The sequence below is a fragment of the Hipposideros armiger genome, unplaced genomic scaffold, assembly GCF_001890085.2.
Source record: "Hipposideros armiger isolate ML-2016 unplaced genomic scaffold, ASM189008v1 scaffold_17, whole genome shotgun sequence".
Lineage (NCBI taxonomy): Eukaryota > Metazoa > Chordata > Mammalia > Chiroptera > Hipposideridae > Hipposideros > Hipposideros armiger.
In genome coordinates, this window is record NW_017731367.1 from 8,006,892 (window position 1) to 8,027,466 (window position 20,575).

Here is a 20,575-nt window from a genome sequence, read left to right on the forward strand (position 1 = left end):
AAAAAAAAATAAAAAAGTGTGTTCTCTGCTCCAGCCCTTTTGGTAAATGAGTAAGTTTCAGCTGGGAAGCATTCATTGAGAATCTATCTGATCCGCTCAGGCTAAAGATCACAAGTCAGCCTCGTGGGCAGTGTAATCATCTGAAACTCCATCCCAGTCAGTGTCTCAGACAACAGGACTGACCGAAGTTCATGAAGTCCTTCACAACAGGATCTCAACAAGCCCTCCACCACCTGAGAGGTCAGCAGTCTACCAAATTCTCAACCTCTCGCCCGTATATGCCCTGTTATAGCTGTCCCGTGTCTCCTGGGCATAAGCTAGTCTTCCTGTCTAGAACACCTCATCCTCCTGACTCCACCTGAAAAAACTCTTATTCATCCTCTGAACCCTAGTTCAAGAACCACATTCTTTGTAAGGCTTTGTAACTGGTAATTACTGCATCCTCTTCCCTATATCCAAATGTTATATATAGTTCCATTACTGCATAAGAACACTGTAATCTAATTATTCTTTTACAAGTGAATACTAGACCATAAACTGCTTGAGGAAAAGAAAAAAAGTCTATTTCCCCTTTACCTTTGCATCACCAGACCCCTTAACAGTGTCCGGTACACAGCAATTTCCAATAAATGTTTTTTGAATTGAACTGCTGAAGAAGTGAAGTTGAGGCTGAAGTCAATCAGAGGCCCCCAACAACAAAACCAAAGGAAAAAAATACTTGATGATTGAAGACAAAATTCTCCCATCAGGCCGCTGAGCAGTCAGCTTGGCCCTCTGGAGAGGGCACTGGGGCCTGGAGGTGCTGAAGGTGGGCCAGGGCTGATCTCAGAAGTGCTCTCTTTAACACACAGGGCACATTTACGCAGGTGATGTTAACTTGATTAGAGAAGATGAGGTAAGTCCCCAAACAGTGAACTATTTACTGGTAGCTTAATCCTCATCGTAAATTATGTAACTGGCTTTCAAACGTTGTCCCCCTCCAGGCCTGGGGGGGGGGGTATGCACAGTTTTCTCCAAGGGTAATACTCCCATGATAGGTTACTGTTTCAGACAAAGAGAACTGGGAATTCCCATGATGGAAGCCATTCTTAACCAAATACCTTCTCAGCTACTTTAAACAGTTTCCAAGCATCCGAGCATTAAATGTTCTTAATGGGTTAGGCTTGGGGCTACCTAGAGGGTTCAAAAGGGTCAAATATAAACCAAAACACTAGGTTTCATTGTTTCATCCCAGGTTTGCTTCCATAAATGAACATCGATCAGGTACCGCAGACAAAATCCTGTGACCCACTATCTTAACAGGGCCTCAAGAAAGTGACTATCCTTAAGCAGACGCCAAACAGGTGAAATCATTGCCTGGGGGCTGAGGATAGCCGCGAAACCTAGGACCCACATCAAAACCCTAAACTGAAGGGCAAGTCATCCTTGTCACTGAAGATTTCGACTCATCTATAATCCTTTAGCTGTTTCATTTGACTATAAGCGTTGTTTAATAAACACCACATAGGTCGACTTTTCCTTGGGTTTTATACATGGTAACCAGACTCCATGCAAAGTCTGACCCTCTCATTTTCTAAGTCGGGTGGGAGAGGATATTTGGCACCTGGCTCTGAGTTCACCTAACCACTTTTCAGAAAATGCCCTCAGTATCCCCTAGTGTCAGAAACAGCTTTAGGTTCCCAACACTACGCTGTCGCCCATCAGACACTCAAAAAACGTGTTGACTTTCAGTCGGGAGTAATCTATTGTACAAATGCTTCCTGAACCAGCCCATTTGCCCCGAGCCTTGAAGCGAGTATCTGACAACTGCTGGGCCTGCAGGCCTCCAGGAGGGAGAAGGAGGACACCCCGGGCGGGGCGGGGCAGCCCCGCTCCCCTCTTAGTCCCGGCCGGGCCTGTCGCCTTCCAGTTCCCGAGCCGCGTCTCACAACGTGAGACCCAGACCACAGGGAGTAGGCGAGGGGCTGCCCCGGCCCCGCCCTCCGCCTCGGGCGCAGGCACCAGCACGGGACGCGCGAAGGCCAAGTCCCCGAGGACAGCCGCCCAACTCTATGGTTCGCGCACGGGCCCGTCAACCCACGTGACCCGCAGCAGCCAATCGAGGCGAGGCACCCCCACCAACGAGACGACGGCGACCCGAAGCTAGACCAGCCTCGCTCGGCCGCTCGCCGCCGCCGGCCCGGTCCCGCTTCAGCGCTCCCAGCTCGGTGCTGCCGCCATCTTCCTGGAGGAGAGGGCCAGAGGCGAGGGTTCCCCCCACCGCGGTCGCTCCGCATTCTTACCTCCACCTACCCTCCCCCGACCGCCTCTCTTCTCCTCGGCAGTCACTTAGCTCTTTCTAAAGAAACTTCCTTCCCCCCACTCTAGTTACCCACAGTGCGAAAAATCACATTACCTGTTCCACTCTTATCAGCGTAAGGAAGCCAAGCTCATAAGGCAGGAACTGTGGCGAAACAGGCACAAGCCGCCATCTTGGTAAAGGAGAAGAGGCTACGCTTGACCTCCCCCCACCCCCCCCCAGCCTCTATATGGCCAACCGCCGTGGGAGGGGCACAGCGCCTGCGCAGAGGCGGAAAACGCGGATGAGCCTGCGCTTGCGCACTTGGAAGCCGGCGAATGGGGGAGGGGAGGAAGACCTGATTGCGCTAGGCAAGGAAAGCGTTGGCAGAGGGGCGGGGCGACGTGATGACGCAATCCGCCTGCGCGCGGGGCGGGGCTCGGCCGGACGGCGGTTGCTGGGCGGATCTGCGGTGTGGCCGGTGGGCTTCTGTTCTTCGGCTCGTCCACGGTGAGTGTCTCGCCGTGGGTCCTCGCCGCAGCCGGGGTGCGAGCTCTAGGCCGATACAGAAGGGGCGGGCGGCCCAATCAGGACGGATTTTCGGTCGTCGGTCGGCCCGCTCCGGGGGTCGCGCGGGCGGGGCTGATTGCGCGGTGTGGGGGAAGGGCGGCCGGCCAGAGGTTCCTGGCCCACCTTTGCCCTCGCCCATCCTTACTCGGCCCACGGGCCTCCCCGACTCTCCCCGACCCTTACCGGGCTACTGCCCCCAACCGGAGCCTTGGCTCAGGCGGAAGCGGCGGGATGGGTCCCAGGAGAACCCTAGTGACCCCTTGTTCACCCTGTGGGAGTTACGTGGAGCAGTCTCAATAATGGGCCTGGGGTGCCGAACGTGCAGGTGGCGGTAGTGGTCCGGGAGGAAAAGTGCACATGGTGGCCTGTCGAACGCTTTTGTCTTGTGGCCATCCTTTTGTCGCCCTGACATGGGCCATTGCATCCTGCCAGGCCTCGAGAAGTCTTTGCCGCCTGGCTAACTTTCCAGGCCCGCCCTGGCCGCAGATATGAAGTGCGGGAGAGAAGAAAGAGGCCCCTGCTCTCTGCAGGACCGAATCCCGAGGGATAGAGATGGGGGGTACCCACCATTCCCATGAAGGCCTGAGATGAGGAGGCCGAGGTCTGTGGCTACCGTTGCCTTCGGGAATGCCCCGGCTGTCACGTGACTCACAGGACCCATGAGACCGGCCACCTTTTACCTTTCCAGTCTCACTTTTTGCCTGTATATCACTCCTCCCTTCGTTGTCCTCCCCCGACTCTTAGACACATGACCCAACCACACTGAACTGGTTCAAACTGCTGTGGTCTTTCTCACTTTTGGCCTTGGCCCAAACCTTTCTTTTGCCTGGAACCCAGTTGCCTCCCCACCTTCTCTGCCTCTTGCTTGCCTACTCCCTGCTCTGTTACTCAGGACTTGGCCCAGGTTAGATTTCCTCTGCTGGAAAAAGTGTTCGCCTGATTTCCTTTACTGTTCTGTTTGGTAGTTGTCCACTAGACCACTAGTCCTGTGAGGAGCAGGGGATGTGTGAATCTTGTCACCCTTACCTATTGTGCAGCACAGCGGCCCCATATAGTAGGTTCTCAAATACTTGTTGCATGACTCAAATCATAATACCTCAAGAGAAATTTAGTGTTGTAAAGCAGCCTTGCCGTCATAAGGAGAGATACACAATATAATGGTGTGAGGGGTGATGGAAGTTGTTTCCTGGTGTTTGTAATTTGAGGTTCATTATTTTCATTTTTGGTGGTTCCAATTCAGGCTTTTTTTGTACCACCCAGCATCCTAACTCGCAACATGTACTGCTCTACCAACTTGGCAGTGATCTCAGCCATAAAGGATATCCTGATTTTTTTTTTTTCCACTTGCCACCTTGATCTCTCCCCCAGTGCAGCAGCTCAGGGTAAAGAAGAAAGGCTTTTCCACCAGAACAGATTTGTTCTTAAACTAGCACGGCAACCTGGGAAAATGGGGAGGGCATGAGGAAGAACCTCCTTCTGTTACCATTTGTAAATGGGATTCAGGCTCCTTTTCATACCCAACTCCAAAGACAAACTGCTGAAAAAAGAAATGTTTTCATTTTTCCCAGAGAGGGGACACCAAAACTTATTTGGCAGCAGAATTGGGTTGAAGCCATTTATATAGACCATATCCCACTTTGTACTAATGGTCACACATGTTGCTGCAGAAAATGTAGTTGACTGCGGGTGGTGTGCGTGGTGCTGTTGAGGGCGTTGTGTGTTATACGGTACGTGTACCTTCTCAAATCCAAAGAACCAGAATGCCAGGACATTCCAAGGGCTCTGGATAAGGCATCACAGGCTTTCCGGGCCCTACCTACATTACAGGGTCATTTTGTGGGCTGGGATGATGTATGTAAATATAAGAGTAACACGTCCATGAATGGTAGTTGTGGGTAGTCCACCAATATAAATGCCACCAGCAAAATATGTTTGTATTGCCAAGAATCCAGTTTTAGCCTTCTGTTCATCTTTTGTTTTGGAAAAGCTGATTTCTTCTGTGAGTTGGGATGGGAGTATTGCTCTGTGGAAGAAGGAAGCCATTAATCAAGGAGAAAAAACAGTTTCTAGCATCTAAAATGAGCACAACCTGAAAGAATAAAATTTTCGCTTGACCACATTTTGAGGTCTAGGGATCCAGTTGGTCTGCACCCAGAGTGTAAATTAATCATGGTGCTTGGCATTCTGTGTGGCTGGATCAAGGCTGGATCAAGGCTAGCTCACTGAAAACCAGGTACTTCAGTCAGTGCCATAAAGAAAAGCAATTGAAAGTTTAAAAAATTACCATGTAACTACTGTAAAGAAAATTTAAACAAATTCTAAAAGAGATTTTTACAGCAGATGTTTACAAATCATGATCTGTTAAAACTGAGGGAGGGTGTTTAAAAATAACTCCCAATTGATAACATTTCTGGATAACCCTTGGATCAAGGAGGGTAACAAAATCAAAATCTAAGAAGACACAGCAAAAGCTTCATAGATTCAGATGAGAATTTGGGTTTTACATATTTTCATTATAAAGGAACACTGAAAATACAGATATTTGGTTCTGACAATATTAAGAAATGAACAAGATAATAGAAGGGTAAATAAATCCAAAAGCTGGTCCTTTGAAACAAATTCCTCAGAAGTCCCATTAGAGAAAAAAAGCAAATTTATTGTAGAAAAGAAGGCATAGGATACTATATATATCAAGATGGCCACAGATATGAAAAGCTGGAAGAAATGGATGATTTCCGAGACACTGTAAGTCACCAAAATGGAACTGACTACTGGAACCAATGCCACAAACAGCCGAGTCAAGATCTACCAATGAAGAGGGACCAAGACTAGACAGAACTAGAGCTGAATTCCAACCAACCCAAACAGCACCAGTGTCGCTTAGGCCACTACATAAGGGAAAGCACTTTTAATTTATTTTATGAAGACAGCACAACTTTAATAACAAACCCAGATGGAGACCTGAGAAAGAATAGCTAGGTGTAGGTCTGTCTCAAGAATATAAATGCAAAAAAAAAAGTTCTCAGCGAAATATTTGCTGCAGTTAGATTCCAGAAATGTACCTAATCTATCAATATAAGCTCTTACAACAAATTAAAGTAGAAAATCACGTGAATAGATGCTGAGGAGGCATGAAAAAATTCAGCAACCAAGTCTAATAAAAACACTAAGGAAATTGCTTAATTATAATTCAGGTGCATGGGCTGAGTGGTGCGTTGGTTAAGAGCTGGCTTGGGACGCCAGCTGCAGAGCAGGGCCCCGGTTGGGATCCCACATGAGGGCTAGTGACGCTGCACCCTCTACAGCTAAGATGGTGAACAACAGCTCGACCTGGAGCTGGGCTGCCACGAGGCAAGCGATGGCGCAGGCTGCAGTGAAGCTGCAGTGGGATGCCATAAGCTACCGTGAGTGGCCAGCAGCCAGCGTGAGCGGCCAGCAGCTGGCGTGAGCTGCTAAGAGCTGCCATGAGTGGCCGTCCAGTGACCGGCGACCAATCTGCCTCACCTGGGAAGGGCGCAATGATAATACCGTAGCATGGGCCAGTGAAGCGACGTCCTCCACAACTAGACTGAAGAACAAAAGGACAGCAACTTGTCTGTTCCCCTCCCCCAATTCCCCAATAAAATCTTTTTAAAAAATAAAATTCAGATACAGTAAAACCTTGGATTGTGAGTAATGTGATTTGCGACTATTCCGCTGTATTTCTGTAAGCCAGTGGCAGGTGTTTCTCAAATTCATCTGCTTCTCTCGCCGCCTCACATTCCTGCTTTCCTTTAAGCTTCCCTTAATTGCACTGCCGAGGCTGAAAGCAATTTGGATAATCAGGATCCAGCTTCACCTGCTCTGTAGTCAGTAGTCCTTCCCTAGAGCTCTAGGTTTCACCTGATAACTCCTTCCCACCTTTGGTAATGACCTGTCACAGTGAGGAGCAGCTTCCGGGCTTCATGTAAGTACCTACTCTTCTCACCCTCGTCTTCCTCTCCCCCTCATTTCTGCCAGACAGGTGAGAAGAAGGCCTCCAGTGGGCCGCTACTCAGGAGAGCCGACCCTATAACCCTTCTGTGGCCTAACACTGTAGCGTTACAGGCTTATGAAGTCTGTCTTAACCTTGGTTAACTGAGCCATATCGGGAGCTGGAGGGGCCTCAGTTTTTCAGAGGTGCTTGGGAACATTTCCATTCAAAAGGAAAACGATGTGCAATATTCAGGAATGTTAAGGTTTGGGGGAAATGGGGAGGCAGGAAAGTGCAGGAAGCTTTCTAATAAGTTTCTGAGCTCCAAAGGGAGTCAGATTTGACTGCGGTCGTCTATCTCTCGACCTTGTTACCAAAGATTAGCAACAGACCCCACGTTTCCCAAAGTGTCAAGGCTTCTAAGATTTCTGTTCAAATTCTGATTATCTCTAAAACCCTCACATCTCAAATACTTCAGTACCCTCAGTCCTTCCTTTGCTTATAAATGTTCATATTGCTCTGTGTGCCCCAGTGTCAGAGTCTAGTTCTCTGGAGCTCAAGGCCTCTAGGACAGCTGGCAAACAGCGCTCTCCAGTGTTGAAAAGGTTCAAAGAGAGAAAGGAGGTAACACAGTTGCAGACATCATAAAAACTTGCCTTTATCACCTGTTGTGTACATAGTTCCTAACATATAATCAATACTGAAGTTTTCATACTGTTGCAAATATGGAATGAATATAGGTATATACAGTTGCTTTCATCTAACTAATTATATCTTATCTTTATAATGAGGTGATAATTTTATCATTTCTGGGGAAGTATCTGATGTAATTGATAAGCTAATTGAAACAAGCTATTGACACGCCTTAGGTGTATGTTTTTTTACATGTCAATTCATGCTAAGTTAAATGTGTACGTTATGGATAATGTGCATTTTTTTTATAGATTCATGAAACTTCGCTAAAGATGTCTAAGGTAAGAGCTTACACTTCATGTGTACAGTATGAGGAGAAACTGCTTTATATTTTCAAACTGTTTATAGTCAAGATTTATGATTCATTATTTTTAATACAACTGATGTATTTGATTCATTAAGACAGAGTTCTAATTTAATTGTTGTCCTCAAAACTTTGAACTTTCTTTTTTTAGGTTTTCAATTTCTTTTTTCTAAATACAGCAATAATAATCTATTTAGCCTCTTTAGATCATTCTCAGTAGAATAGTCAAATAATTTAAAATTCTGATGATTTATCATGATGAAATTGATGGGGCTTTTAAACTTGATAAAATTGGCTTATATTGATTGACTCTTGCAAATTAGCACAGAGCTGTGAAATAAATTAGTTCCAAAGGACATGCTGAGAAAAGCAGAACTTGTGGTTGAAGTTACAAGACTTATAATTTTTTTACCTTTTGTTTTTTAATCTTTGGGTGTTCCTTACTATCTAATGCATAGCATCATACTAATTTTTGCTTTTTATACAAGTATTAGTGTGGAATACCAATAAGGGGGAAAAGAAAAGAAAAATTAACCGTAATTTCATCGCTCAGAAATAACCAGATAACATTGTATGAATGTTCTTTTTTATAAGTGTGAGTATACATTTAAAAAAATCAATTGATTTAATAAATCAATTGATGTGTCTTTTGATTTCTTCCCATTTATAGAGTGCCATTGCCCAGGTCTACGGCTTTACTGTACTTGCTTTGTCACATGTCCATCTGTCATTCCTCATATCAGTTGTCCACCAGTCGGAATATTGACACTTCAGTGTCAATCTTCTCTTTCTTGGTCTTTGAAGCTAAATACTCAAAATCCCACCCCTAAGTCGCCTGCCTCACCCTTGGTGAGGCTCTGTTCCATAGAGACATGACCTCCTCCTGGATACTTTTCATAAATCATCATACCTGATACCGGGAAGTATTTTCTTCTGTGGATTGCTGGATTGCTTAGCAGAAATGTAATTTTAGGTCAGCATATAGGCATGAAATAATACTGTTTGGTTTTTCTTTCTAATAAGTGTTCATCAGTGAATACCATCAGTTTTTTGATAGAAGGGACATTTTAGAAGTGTTATTTATGTATTATATATTTAATTTGTGAGAGCTAATAATAACCTATGTTTGTTGCAGCTTGATTATATCTTAAAAGCAACTAATAAGGTGTTTATTTCCTTTTTTTGTAAAATCTGATTTTAGCAACAACCAGCTCAGTTTATAAATCCAGAAACTCCTGGCTATGTTGGATTTGCAAATCTTCCCAACCAAGTTCACCGAAAATCAGTGAAAAAAGGTTTTGAGTTCACACTAATGGTGGTCGGTAAGAAATTAACTTATACCCTCAAGCTTATTAAATATGTGAAACTTTCTCCTTTCCAACCTGTGAGGTATACTAATAGTATGTATGACCTGTAAAGTCAAAGGGAAAATTGTTTTGTTGGCAGAATCAAATAACTTGGGAATTTGGGAGGAAAATTCTTTAGAAAATTTTGCTGAAGAGGAAAACATAGTATTTCTGTCATCTGCTTATTCAGATGTAGTGAAAGTCTTTACTCATTGTGGCAGCCAGCCTCCCCAATGTCGCCCAATGACCCTTGCCTCCTGGTGTCAGGCAGCTTTCTAGTCTCCCTCTGGGAACAGATAGGGCTTACCTGGGTAGCCAGATAGGGCATTGCACGAGTGAAGGCAAATGAGTTCAAGACTGGGTTATAAAAGATATTGTGGTTTGTGCCTTGCCTTCTCTCAAATCACTCACTCTGGAGGAAGCCAGCTACCATGTTAGGAAGACACTCAAGCCACCTTATAGCAAAGTCCCCCAAGGCAAGGAACTGAGGCCTGCCAGTAGCCATGTAAGTGACCGTCTCAGAAGCATCCTCCATCCCTAGTTAAGCCTGTGGTGACAAGCCATCCTGGCTGACATTGACTGTTACTGCATGAGAGACCTCCCCAAGCGTAACACCCACCATAGTAGACACTCACAAATTCCTGACCAGAAAAATCCATGAAATCATAAAAAACGTTGATTGTTGGTTTAAGCCTCTGAGTTTTACAGTAATTTGTTACATATTGATAGATAACTAATACACGTATTAAATTAGTGTGTTTGTTTAATACTCAAAAAAAATAATAACTCCTTAAATTTTTGTGGTGGATGTGTTTTAAACAAGTAGTCTTTACAAGTTTTTTTAAATTATTAAATTCCTTTGAAATTGAGTGGTTACTTGAAATTTTTTCTCTTATATTCGATATGTTTTGCCATGGGCTATATAGCAAATACTGTGTTTAGCATGTCCATAACATGCTTAACTTGAATTATCTACTGATGAGCTATTAATTCTCACCATATCACATTTTATTTCATTCTCGATAACTGCAAAATTCTCCAAAAATCAAGGAGATAGCTTGACGATGGTCATGTCCGAGTAGAACAGATGACTGTTTCCTCGGGTGAATAGTTCATAGATCTGAAATGAAAGAAAACGTGGGACTCTTGGTCCAGAGAAGTGAATGGTGACATGTTTTAGGATCGCAGTTATATGATAATCATGACAACTCAAGTTCCTGATAGAAAAGAGAATTCCAGTGCAATCTATCACAGAGTGACTTAATTTTAAAGCATTCAAAAACAGGCAATAACTTTTGCTTCTAGCCATGATAGGATAATTCAGAGGTTGACAGACTCTTCCCCAAAGGACCAGGTGGTAAATATTTAAGGTTTTGTGAGCCATACAGTTTTTAGTGCAGCCATTCAACTTCCTGTGGTCATGGAGAACCACTGTAGATGATACGTGAACGAATAGACAGCCGTGTTCCAGTAAAGCTTTATTCACAAGGTTGCAGGCTACATTTGACCTGAAGGTCCTAGTTTGCTGATCCCTGAAGTAACTGCGACCAGACTAGTCCTCCTGGCATGAATAACTGAAAGGCTGATCAGAATATAGCAGTCAGCTCTTCTGGGATATTCTACAATAGGCAGTGCAGGACTTTGTCCTTGGGAGAAGGAACACGATCACGTGAACTGTAAAGTCATTGCAGCTTTCTGCCGTTTCCCTGCCCCTGCCCCAGGAAGGGGTAGTCAGCCTGAGCCCAGGAGGTTCAGAGTCGGATTAGTCATCGTGATTCGGGGAAGCTTAGGTGACTGATCCTGAGGTAGGTAGTGTGGCGAATTCCAGGACAGATGAAGGACTCCAGAAATCTGCACTGAGAGGACCCAGGCTGAACACTGATGTGCCTTTGGGTAGGGTAGAATTCCACGAGCCTGGGCATAATGTGACCACCAGGAGACCAAGCTGACCTGGAGACTGCGTGGAGCTGGAGAGCCACCAGGGGTTCAAGAGACCTCGAGTTCCAGCCAAGCAGACTTGAGCACCCAAGGCATCCATTGGAAACTCCAGAAAGCCCTTGCTTAGCAGTAGGGCTAAACTAGATGTAAAGACTTTTTTAAAGCCTCCCTAACAAAGTTTTTAAGCAAGACTTGAAAGGATCAAGCTGGTTTACAAATAAATGAACTGTTTTCCAGGACAAGGCTCAGTAGAGAAGAACATCAAATTCAGACATTTGCAGTGTGATATTCACAATATCGAGCATCCGATAGAAAATTATTAGATATGCAAAGAAGCAGAAACTCTGTGGCCAAGAACAAGATGAGAAATCCGGCAATAGATACAGACTCGGAAATGACCGAGATGCTAGAACGGGTGAACAAGAACTGGAAGTATTTTAAATGTGCTTCTCCACTGATAGGACAACATGAATGTAATGAGCTAAATAGAAGCCAACAAAAAGAACCAAAGGGAACATCTAGAGATTTTTTTAAAACTGCAACCTTTGAGATGAAATAAAATAGAAGAGACAAATAAGAAAAGTAGCAGAATGACAGCCTGAACACAACCATGTTACTAGTTATCTGTCAGTGGATGAGGCGAAGGAAGGACAAGTTCAGCAGGAGGGTAGGTCAGCAAGTTGTGTGCCCGTGCAGTGGAGCATCACTCACACACAAAGCAACGGGCTGCTGGATGCAACAGCAGGGAGCAGTCTCAGAAGCCAGCGGTGCTGAGCAAAAGCTGCCGGACACAGGTGGGCACGCTGTACATGCCCATGTATGAGGTTCTAGAATAATCCACCTGGAGTGACAGGACGCAGACTGGTGTGTGCTTGCAGTGGGGACGAGAGGGTGGAGTTGACTTAAGTGGTCAAAGGAACCCCTTAATGGTATGGATATTATCTTGAGTTTGTCTGAATGGACACTTGTCAGTATGGATCCCGCTGTATGGTTTAAACGGGTGCACTTAACAGATTAACATACAGGTAAATTACCGGTGTGAAGTTGATAAGGAAAGCAGGTAGGGGATTAGAGGCAAGATGGAACTCAAAGACACCCAGAAAGTTAACCACAAAACCCTCAACTTCTAAATTGTAACTATGAGTAGCTCAAGAGAAATGGTATATCAGGAAAACCCAATACAGCCACCTTGTAAGTCTGAGACTATTGGAGAGGAAAGGTAGTTTTTTAAGTTCTGGCAGACTTCTAAAGAAATTAGAAATTTCACAAAATGACGGACCATGTGCAAATGAAAGGTTACAAATGTTTGGGCCACAATCTGCGTGGAACTTTAAAATCACAAATAAGTTCTTCGAAGACCTCAAGGAAGGAAGCCAGGTGGAGAGCCATCCATGAGAGAATGTGCCCATGCAGCTAAGTGTCTACTCAAAGGGCGGCAGTTGGTAATAACATACGTCATTAGCCTCCCGCAATTAGCTGGGATGGTGGCTCAATTTATAAGAAAAGCAAGATTAAAAATAGAAAGCTTATTGCCAAGTGCGTTACCTGCTAGAAAGTCAATAGGATGGTTAGTTGACCAAATTCACAAGAGGGCTGGAGTGGACATGAGAACTTCAGAACTAAGCTAAGAAAATGAAAGCTGGCCTTAAAGTAAAAATGTGCTAGTGTAATTGTAGGTTCGTGCATTCTGGGGCATGTGAGCGGGGGACGGGGGCAGCTCTCCAGTGTGTGGGGCCTGCGGAGCACCCTCCTGGGAGCTCCATCCTGCCATCACTGACACGTGATAGGAGTTGCTTGAATGGGCGAAAAGGCTGATCCTTTAGAACATTCTGCAGGGCCTTCTGAAAAGGCCCTTGTTACAGGTCGAGGAACCAGTTTCTTGGTTTAAATCAAAGGTAAATGTGAAGAGGACCTCCTCCAGCTTAGAAAGCTCTTTATTTCCTAGCGTTCCTAGTTTAGCCTGAGTTTTGTTGTTTTATTTTTTTTAGCCTAGGTTTTAAAAAATAAAACTTCAATTTGATTAAAACCTAAAGCTTTTCTGAAGGAGTTCATCATCACCAAACCAATATTACAAGAAATCTTAGAGGGACTTGTTTAAGATAGGAGGGGGATTAAGGATGGGTGAAAGGGAAGGGATTGAGAAGTACAAATTGGTTGTTACACAGTAGTCACGGGGATGTAGGTTATAGCATAAGGAATATACTCAATATTGTAATAACTAGGTATGGTGCCAGAATGGTACTAGATCTACTAGGGTGATAGATGGGAATGGGGTTGGGGGCAGGGTGAAAAAGGTGAAGGCATTAAGAAATACAAATTGGTAGTTAATACGGTATGGGGAATATAATCAACAATGTTGAAAATATCATGTAAGGTACCAGATGGGCACTGGACTTATCAGAGGGATCACGTCATAGGCTGTGTAGATAGATGCCTGACCACTGTGCTGTACACCTGAAGCTGAAGTAGAATAATATGGAATGTCAACTATAACTAAATATACTGGCATATATAGTCAGGTGATGTGGAGTACAACATAGGGAAGATAGTCGATGTTATTGTAACAGCTATATAAGATGTCAGAGGGGTAGTAGCTTGGGGGGTGGGTTATTATTTTATGAGGGGTTTAAATGTGTTACGTTGCTCTGTACACCTGAAACTAATAAAAAAAAAAATCTAAAGCTTTTGAGACAATTTGCCCGATGGGATCTCAGACCGCTATTACCGTAAACGGAAGCACAACTTTTCTCACCCACCGCATATTTTTCATGTCACATCACTACTGTGTGCCTGATGCCGTGTATGTCTTCCTATCTAGTGAAAACACAAGCCGTTTTGTAAGCTGAATACCCTCATCCCAATCAACCTTTGCTATCACTACTTGTAAAGGATAACTATGTTAAGATTGCTGGCCCCAGTATGTTTGTGTTAAATTTTTAGGATAATACTGGATTTATACTCGTCCAGATTTCACAGTGTGTCGTTTCCCCTATTTAAAGGCACCTATTTGAGAAATGCCTGGCTGGGATAGAGGCCAGTGAGGACAGAGCAAAGCTAGGCCCTCTCAGAAATCCAGCCTGGGAGTAGCATCATGTTCTGAGTTAATAAGCACAGTATGTGTACATGTCACCCAAAAGCTATTCCATGTGACATAATCGCTTCCACCCTTAAAGTGAAGATTTAGAATTTAGAATCAGCTGGGATACTGTCAACTGCTGTTTGAGAAGAGGCTGTCTCAGACCCTTTACTCACGTGTCTTCTGCAGCCCTGCCCCTCTTGAGCTTTATTTTCCGCGGCCTTCACGACTCAGCCGGTGTGAGTCAGCTTGCCATCTGCCCCACTGGGCTGCAGGGCTTCACGGGAGCAGGTAGTTATCTGTCGTGTTTTCTGTTGTGCCCCAGCACCTAGACCTTTGCCAGGGACGCAGAGAGTATTTAGCATATGTTGGAAAACCCCCGTCAGGAGTAGTAAAAATGTAAAGGGGCATTGCTGGACAGCTTATTAAAAGGATAACTTGTGCATTTAGTCACACTTATACACTCTTGGATTTGGACATGCTCTACATGTAGTTCCAGTTTTGTCCTTTTGTTCCTTTTCATCTGTGAAAATTGCAGCTAATTAAAGTGTAGTCCTAATTTCATACGGGTCTGACAATTAAGTTCGCGAACTGGCCACCATGCGTTTACATTGACAGCTCAGTAGGAACAGCTCGGTAAGGTTTCATTCATAACCTTGTTATATCAGTGTCTCACAGCTGTGTTCGTGTCAACGTGTGGAGGTGTCTTCCTGAGTGGCATTCATTATTTTTGTGAGTTTTTGTGTGCTGTCGCGAGAATGCCTGAGCTTAAATGAGAACAATGAACAAACAATATCTTGTTAAACTTGTCAAGAGTGCAAGTGAAATCAGGGACATGTTAGTCCAAGTTTATGGGGATAATGCCATGAAGAAAAGGGCAGTGTACAAATGGATTAAACGGTTTTCTGAGGGGAGAGAACACGTCACTGATGAAGAGAGGTCAGGACAGCCAGTAACGAGCAGAACTGATGAAAACATTGCAAAAATTTGTCAAATTGTGCGTCAGAATTGTCGGCTGATTGTGAGAAGCGTAGCAGACCAAGTAAACATCTATAGGAAAATCTTAACTGAAAATGTTGGCATAAGAAAAGTGTGTGCAAAAATGGTCCCAAAGGAGCTCAATGATGAACAAAAGCAAAGGAGGGTCGAAGTTTGCCAAGACCTTTTGGAGAGGCAAGATGATGTTTTGTGCTGTGTTATCACTGGTAATGAACATGGGTGTACCAATATGACCCTGAAACAAAGCGTCAAAGTGCACAGTGGAAGTCAGCCAATTCTCCACAACCAAAAAAGTTTCATCAGTCCAAATCAAGAGTCAAAGTGATGTTAACCTTTTTTTGCTATCAAAGGAATTGTTTATTATGAATTTGTACCAACTGGACAAACTACTTGGAAGTGCTGAAAAGGCTTCGTGAAAAAGTTAGATGAAAATGACCTAAACTTTTTACCAATAATTCATGGGTCTGGCATCACTACAAAGCAACAGCTCCCATAGCAATGTCTGGAGGGCATTTTTAGCCAGTAAACAAAGAACTATTGGAACACCCTCCCTTATCCACCTGATCTGGCCCCTGATGATTTCTTTCTTTACCCAAAGATAAAGGAAATATTGAAAGGAAGACATTTTGATAACACTCAGGACATCAAGGGTAATACAACGATAGTGCTAATGGCCATTCCAGAAAAAGAGTTCCAAAATTGCTTTGAAGGGTGGATTAGGCGCTGGCGTCGGTGTATAGCCTCCCAAGGGGAGTACTCGGGGGTGACCATAGTGATATTCAGCAGTGAGGTAGGTAGCACTTTTTCTAGGATGAGTTCACCAACTTAATTGTCGGACCTTGTATGTCTACACATTCCAGACTCACTCTTTTGTCTTTGACTTTCCCAACACTAATGATTTCTAAGGCAGACATGTCCTCCTTCCCCATGCTGTGCAGGAAGAGGCAGGGGAGGGAGGTTCAAACCCGGGAAGCCGGGAGGCAGTCTGGCAGCACGCTCACAGGTTCCTCTGTACGCGGAGTTAAGCCTTAGCTGATGACCTGCAGTGCTCCCTTCGAATGTAAGGTTTAATTTGGGGTATTTTGCACCTTCTTTGAGGTTACATTTCTAATGTTTACAGTCCATAGTTGCTGTAGTTTAAGAGGAACTCTGGCACGTTCGATACTTGAATGAGTGTGGATTGCCCAAACTGGTAGTGCTGCACGGGGCACCAAGGAGGGAAGTTGCCGGACATGGGCAGTTGCCAGTGGTGGTACAAGGGGGTGTTTCAAACGGGAAGAGGAGAGGGGCCGCTGTCGCCCTGTCCACCAGGGGAAATTTCGTTTGGCCATGTTCAAGGCAGTCTCGGTGTCTCCCGTCTGCCATCGCCGTGACCTGGGAGGCTCCGTGCTATTAACATTGTTCACTCAGTACATGTGTTCAGTTTTCTGGAAATGGGGTGAGTTAGACGGTTAGCAAAATTCATCACTGAAAACATCCTTTGTGTTCTGTTTTATCAAAAAATTAAGACTCTCTAGCTCCATTCCACACATTTGTAAAGGGTGAGATCATATTTCTGATCCAAGATGTACCAACTCTGGAACCCACAGACCTGGGTCCAGGTTGAGGCCCTGCCCTGGGTCCAACACTGTCCTTGAGCCTCTGTTCCCATCACTGGAAAGGGAGTTGTACCAACGTCACAGCCACCGTGTGGTGTCCAGAGAGTGGTGGTTGTGAGGTGCTTAGCCTGCTACCAGGCCAGCAAGCCCCCGGCAGGTTAACTGCCATGCTTACAGCGTTGTGACACTGTTCTCATTTCCATCCGAAGGTGAATCGGGTCTAGGAAAGTCAACTCTCATCAACAGCCTGTTCCTGACCGACCTCTACCCAGAGAGAGTCATCCCGGGAGCTGCAGGTACACAGCCGCATATTCACCACACAGGTCTGCGTGGGCGTTGCAGAGGTGACGTCACATGCTTGGGCCCGAGCCCTGTGTGTTGTGTGTGTTCGCTTTAAACATGCGAACACACGTGGGTAGGGAAGGCTCTGTGCTGAAGGTCTGTGGGTTTGGGCTGTGGATGCAGCCATGGACCGTGATCCCTCCTCCCCGCGGCTTTCTTTGTCTCGAAAGTGTAATAAATATTCCTGCCTGTATTAAATGTTTTATGGGAGGGTCAGGTAACAGTGCGGTCACGGCTGAGCAAGCAGCAGGTGACTGGGAGTAGGGGCAGGACACCTGCTGCTGCTGGCCAGCGTCCCCACGCAGGACACTGGCTCTGAGAACGCTGTTGCTGCGTGTGCTCAGCATAGGACCCTGGACCCTGGGCCGCCGCGCGGACACAGCCCCCAGGACTCAGCTTCTACGTGAACCTGAGCCCTTTTGCCGGGAAAAGACATCATGATTTTCAGTATGGGCTTTTGTACCTTCTCAGGCAGCTCTTTAATCTTAGCTTTGGTGTTTCCCTTGCTGACTCTGGCATCATTTTTACACAATCCTCATGTTACCTTCTGAGAGGAGTGGCTTGGAGAGAGTAGAGACTTCCAAGTCATTTGTTTATAATAACGTAACCAGCAGGCACTTTCTTTTCTTTGCCAATTGGCTTGACATTTAAGTACATTGTCTATTTGGATTTGTTTCTTTTCTAGAGAAAATTGAAAGAACTGTCCAAATTGAGGCTTCGACTGTTGAGATTGAAGAGCGAGGGGTCAAGCTGCGCCTGACAGTGGTGGACACACCCGGCTATGGGGACGCTATCAACTGCAGGGACTGGTACGCACCCCTGGGCAGCGCCCGGATTATGTTTATTCCAGCATATTCAGGTTGGCGGTGTCACCAAGGGATTACGGGTCTGGAGTCCCTGTACGTGGTGAAACGAGACAGTTTAAATCACGTTAATTACGACATGTTAAATACGGGGTTTCACAGAGTATTTTTTCTCTGAAAACATTCGTGAGATCTGAAATCCCAGCCAATCATCCATCCAGTGCTGGTGTAAATGAAACCGCCTGGGTCAGCCATGGCCAGTGGACATGATATCAGGGTACAGTCTTCCTCCTGCCCGTATGTGAGGAAATGAGGCCTCTTAGACTCAATCAAGTCTTGGTGCCTGTAAATGGCTGCTCTTGGCATCATTTGCACAAGCAAGGAATGAAGAAGTAGAAGATAAGCGTGGTCTGTCCCCAGGACTGGGCAGAGAATAGCACTTCCATCGTATAAGTCCCCTGGTCTGCGCCCTGTGACCCGGAAGCACCAACTTCCTAGCACTGGATGAGGAGCGGTAGGGGCAAAGACCTTCTCTCCTTCTGCAGGCCGTTTCTGGCATCCTACGGTGTGTGCGGTTTCCGACTCACACACCCGTCTGGCCCCCATGTTCATGCCTTCCACCCTCCTCCCCTCACTGGTGCCCCTCGCCCCTCTTCACTGTCACACCCCTTGAAAGCAGTGGCAGCCCAGGGTCTTCACCCAGTCATCTCAGGCTGCTTGTGACTATTCCAGTCAGGCTTTTGACCCTGACTCATAAGGGAAATGAGGCTTGACACTTTCCAGAAATCTCCATCGTGCCAAGTCCAGGAGTCAGTTTCCATTCATGTCCTGCAGATGAGTTCAGATGACACCTGGTGGGGGCAGGGGCCAGGAAGATGTGCTTTGTCTTTGGAGCTGGGGCTGCCTGCCTCCGCACCCCGTCAACCATTCACACTGTTGTTTCTGTCAGCTTTAAGACAATCATCTCCTACATTGACGAGCAGTTTGAGCGGTACCTGCACGACGAGAGTGGCTTGAACAGACGCCACATCGTGGACAACAGGGTGCATTGCTGCTTCTACTTCATTTCCCCCTTCGGACATGGGTATGTCATCGCTGGCTTGCCGTGGAGGCCTGGTGTGTAGGGTAAAAGTGCATCTCTGCTAGTGGGGTTCGCAGCGTCCCCAAAACTATTGTGACGTAAGAACTGAGATAATTTTGAGAAATTCCGGGTGGGCTTCCTTTTTTCCTAAACATGTGATGCCTCTTCAATTTTTAGGCTTAAGCCCTTAGATGTTGCGTTTATGAAGGCGATACACAATAAAGTCAATATTGTGCCTGTCATTGCCAAAGCTGACACTCTCACTCTAAAGGAGCGGGAGCGCTTGAAGAAAAGGGTGAGTGTCACGGAGGGGTGTGAATGGGAGGGAGGAACAGGGTGGGCTTTGGTGATGGGTTTTTGGCAACGTGACGTAACGCTGGCGTGTCCTCTTTGAGTATTTTGCCTTTGCCCAGGGTATTGTTAGTACTATTTATAACTCACCTCAGTGACTTAGCAGATGGCTGTGTGCTGACTCCGTGACGTGTTGGGTAAATGCTGTGAATGTGGAGGTGTGGTCACATCCGTGAGGTTCTTAGTCAGCCAAACATATCACTTATGTCACTTCACACAGTACCCTGGGCACATAGCTAGTTAGAGTCTGCAGTTGTGCTGTGGTGAGGGCCTGCGTTTGGCTGTAGCGCTGTGGCAGCGCCGTTGTCTGTCCGCCAGCCATGTGCCCCTCACCTCCCAGTGGCCCCTGCCAGGTGGTTGTCTGTGTGCTGCCCCATAAAGCCTCTTTGTTGACTCCCTGCTTTGTTTTTTTAATTATTTACCTGTTTTAAATTATATACCTGGTTGCACGCTTATTAAGAAAGTCCAGACTCATATGCTGAACTCTGCAAATAGTAAGAGTGCCTTTAATTATCCACACAGACAAGCACCGTTAACAGGTATCTGTCCTTCCAGAGCACGGTCTGTGTATATATTTGTTTTTACAGAATAGGATCAGATCATACAGGTTCTGTCATTTGACTTTCTAAGAATTCCCAGCGCACACAGGAAGCACCCCCGTTGCTCTGCTCAGCACCCACCCACAAAGGATGGGAGGGAAGTGCTCTCTCATTTTAGCCTGTGGTTCCCAGTTCCCAGTGTGAGTATTTGTCTCCGTGCTTGGTGCCCTTGGCCTGTTCTCTTGGGCTTTAGAGCCTTGCCTCTTTTCATTGCTTTTCTGTCGACTGACGGAGGTGTTGTTTTCAGACATTGACTGTATGTCATGGATGATTTCACCCAGTTTGACCCTCGTGTTTTCATGGCTGTCTTCTCCATGGCAGTTTCTAAATGATGTACTCACATTTCTCAGCCGGTTCCTTATTGTCTCGGGATTGCCAATCTTAGGAAATAGGCCCTTGGAAGCATCCCCGAAAGCACAGGCATTTCTATGCTTCACAGTAAATATTTTAGCAGTTCCTGCCTCACGTAGCTCACCTTTTATCAGCTGTTAACATTCGATTCCGGAGAGGTTGGGAAGGGGGTGTCTGGATTAGCCTGCTTTCTACCCACTCGAATCCTGTATGGAAAACACTCAGGGCCTGATTTCAAAGTCTGAAGTGAATTGAAATACTTTACCCACTTGTCTCTTTGATCTCAGGCCTTTT

General features: G+C 45.6%; 2 protein-coding genes across 3 annotated transcripts in view; one reads left to right on the top strand and one right to left on the bottom strand.

The window, feature by feature from the left end:
* HDLBP (high density lipoprotein binding protein) overlaps positions 1 to 2,667 on the bottom strand; it is an 87,561-nt gene extending 84,894 nt beyond the window's left edge. The window contains exon 1 of the mRNA XM_019629582.1: positions 2,396 to 2,667. The gene's annotated coding sequence lies outside the window, so the exon portion shown is untranslated. The remainder of the gene's footprint in view (positions 1 to 2,395) is intronic.
* A 15-nt stretch (positions 2,668 to 2,682) lies between these two features.
* Positions 2,683 to 20,575, top strand: part of SEPTIN2 (septin 2) — a 33,396-nt gene continuing 15,503 nt past the window's right edge. The window contains exons 1-7 of one of the 2 annotated variants that reach the window (XM_019629626.1): positions 2,709 to 2,788; positions 7,745 to 7,774; positions 8,999 to 9,119; positions 16,964 to 17,050; positions 17,782 to 17,905; positions 18,849 to 18,983; positions 19,158 to 19,275. In XM_019629626.1, coding sequence (XP_019485171.1) covers positions 7,766 to 7,774; positions 8,999 to 9,119; positions 16,964 to 17,050; positions 17,782 to 17,905; positions 18,849 to 18,983; positions 19,158 to 19,275 — 594 coding nt within the window. In that variant the 5' untranslated portion in view covers positions 2,709 to 2,788; positions 7,745 to 7,765. Of the gene's footprint in view, positions 2,789 to 7,744; positions 7,775 to 8,998; positions 9,120 to 16,963; positions 17,051 to 17,781; positions 17,906 to 18,848; positions 18,984 to 19,157; positions 19,276 to 20,575 lie in introns of both variants that reach the window. The other variant, XM_019629634.1, reaches the window with a different exon arrangement.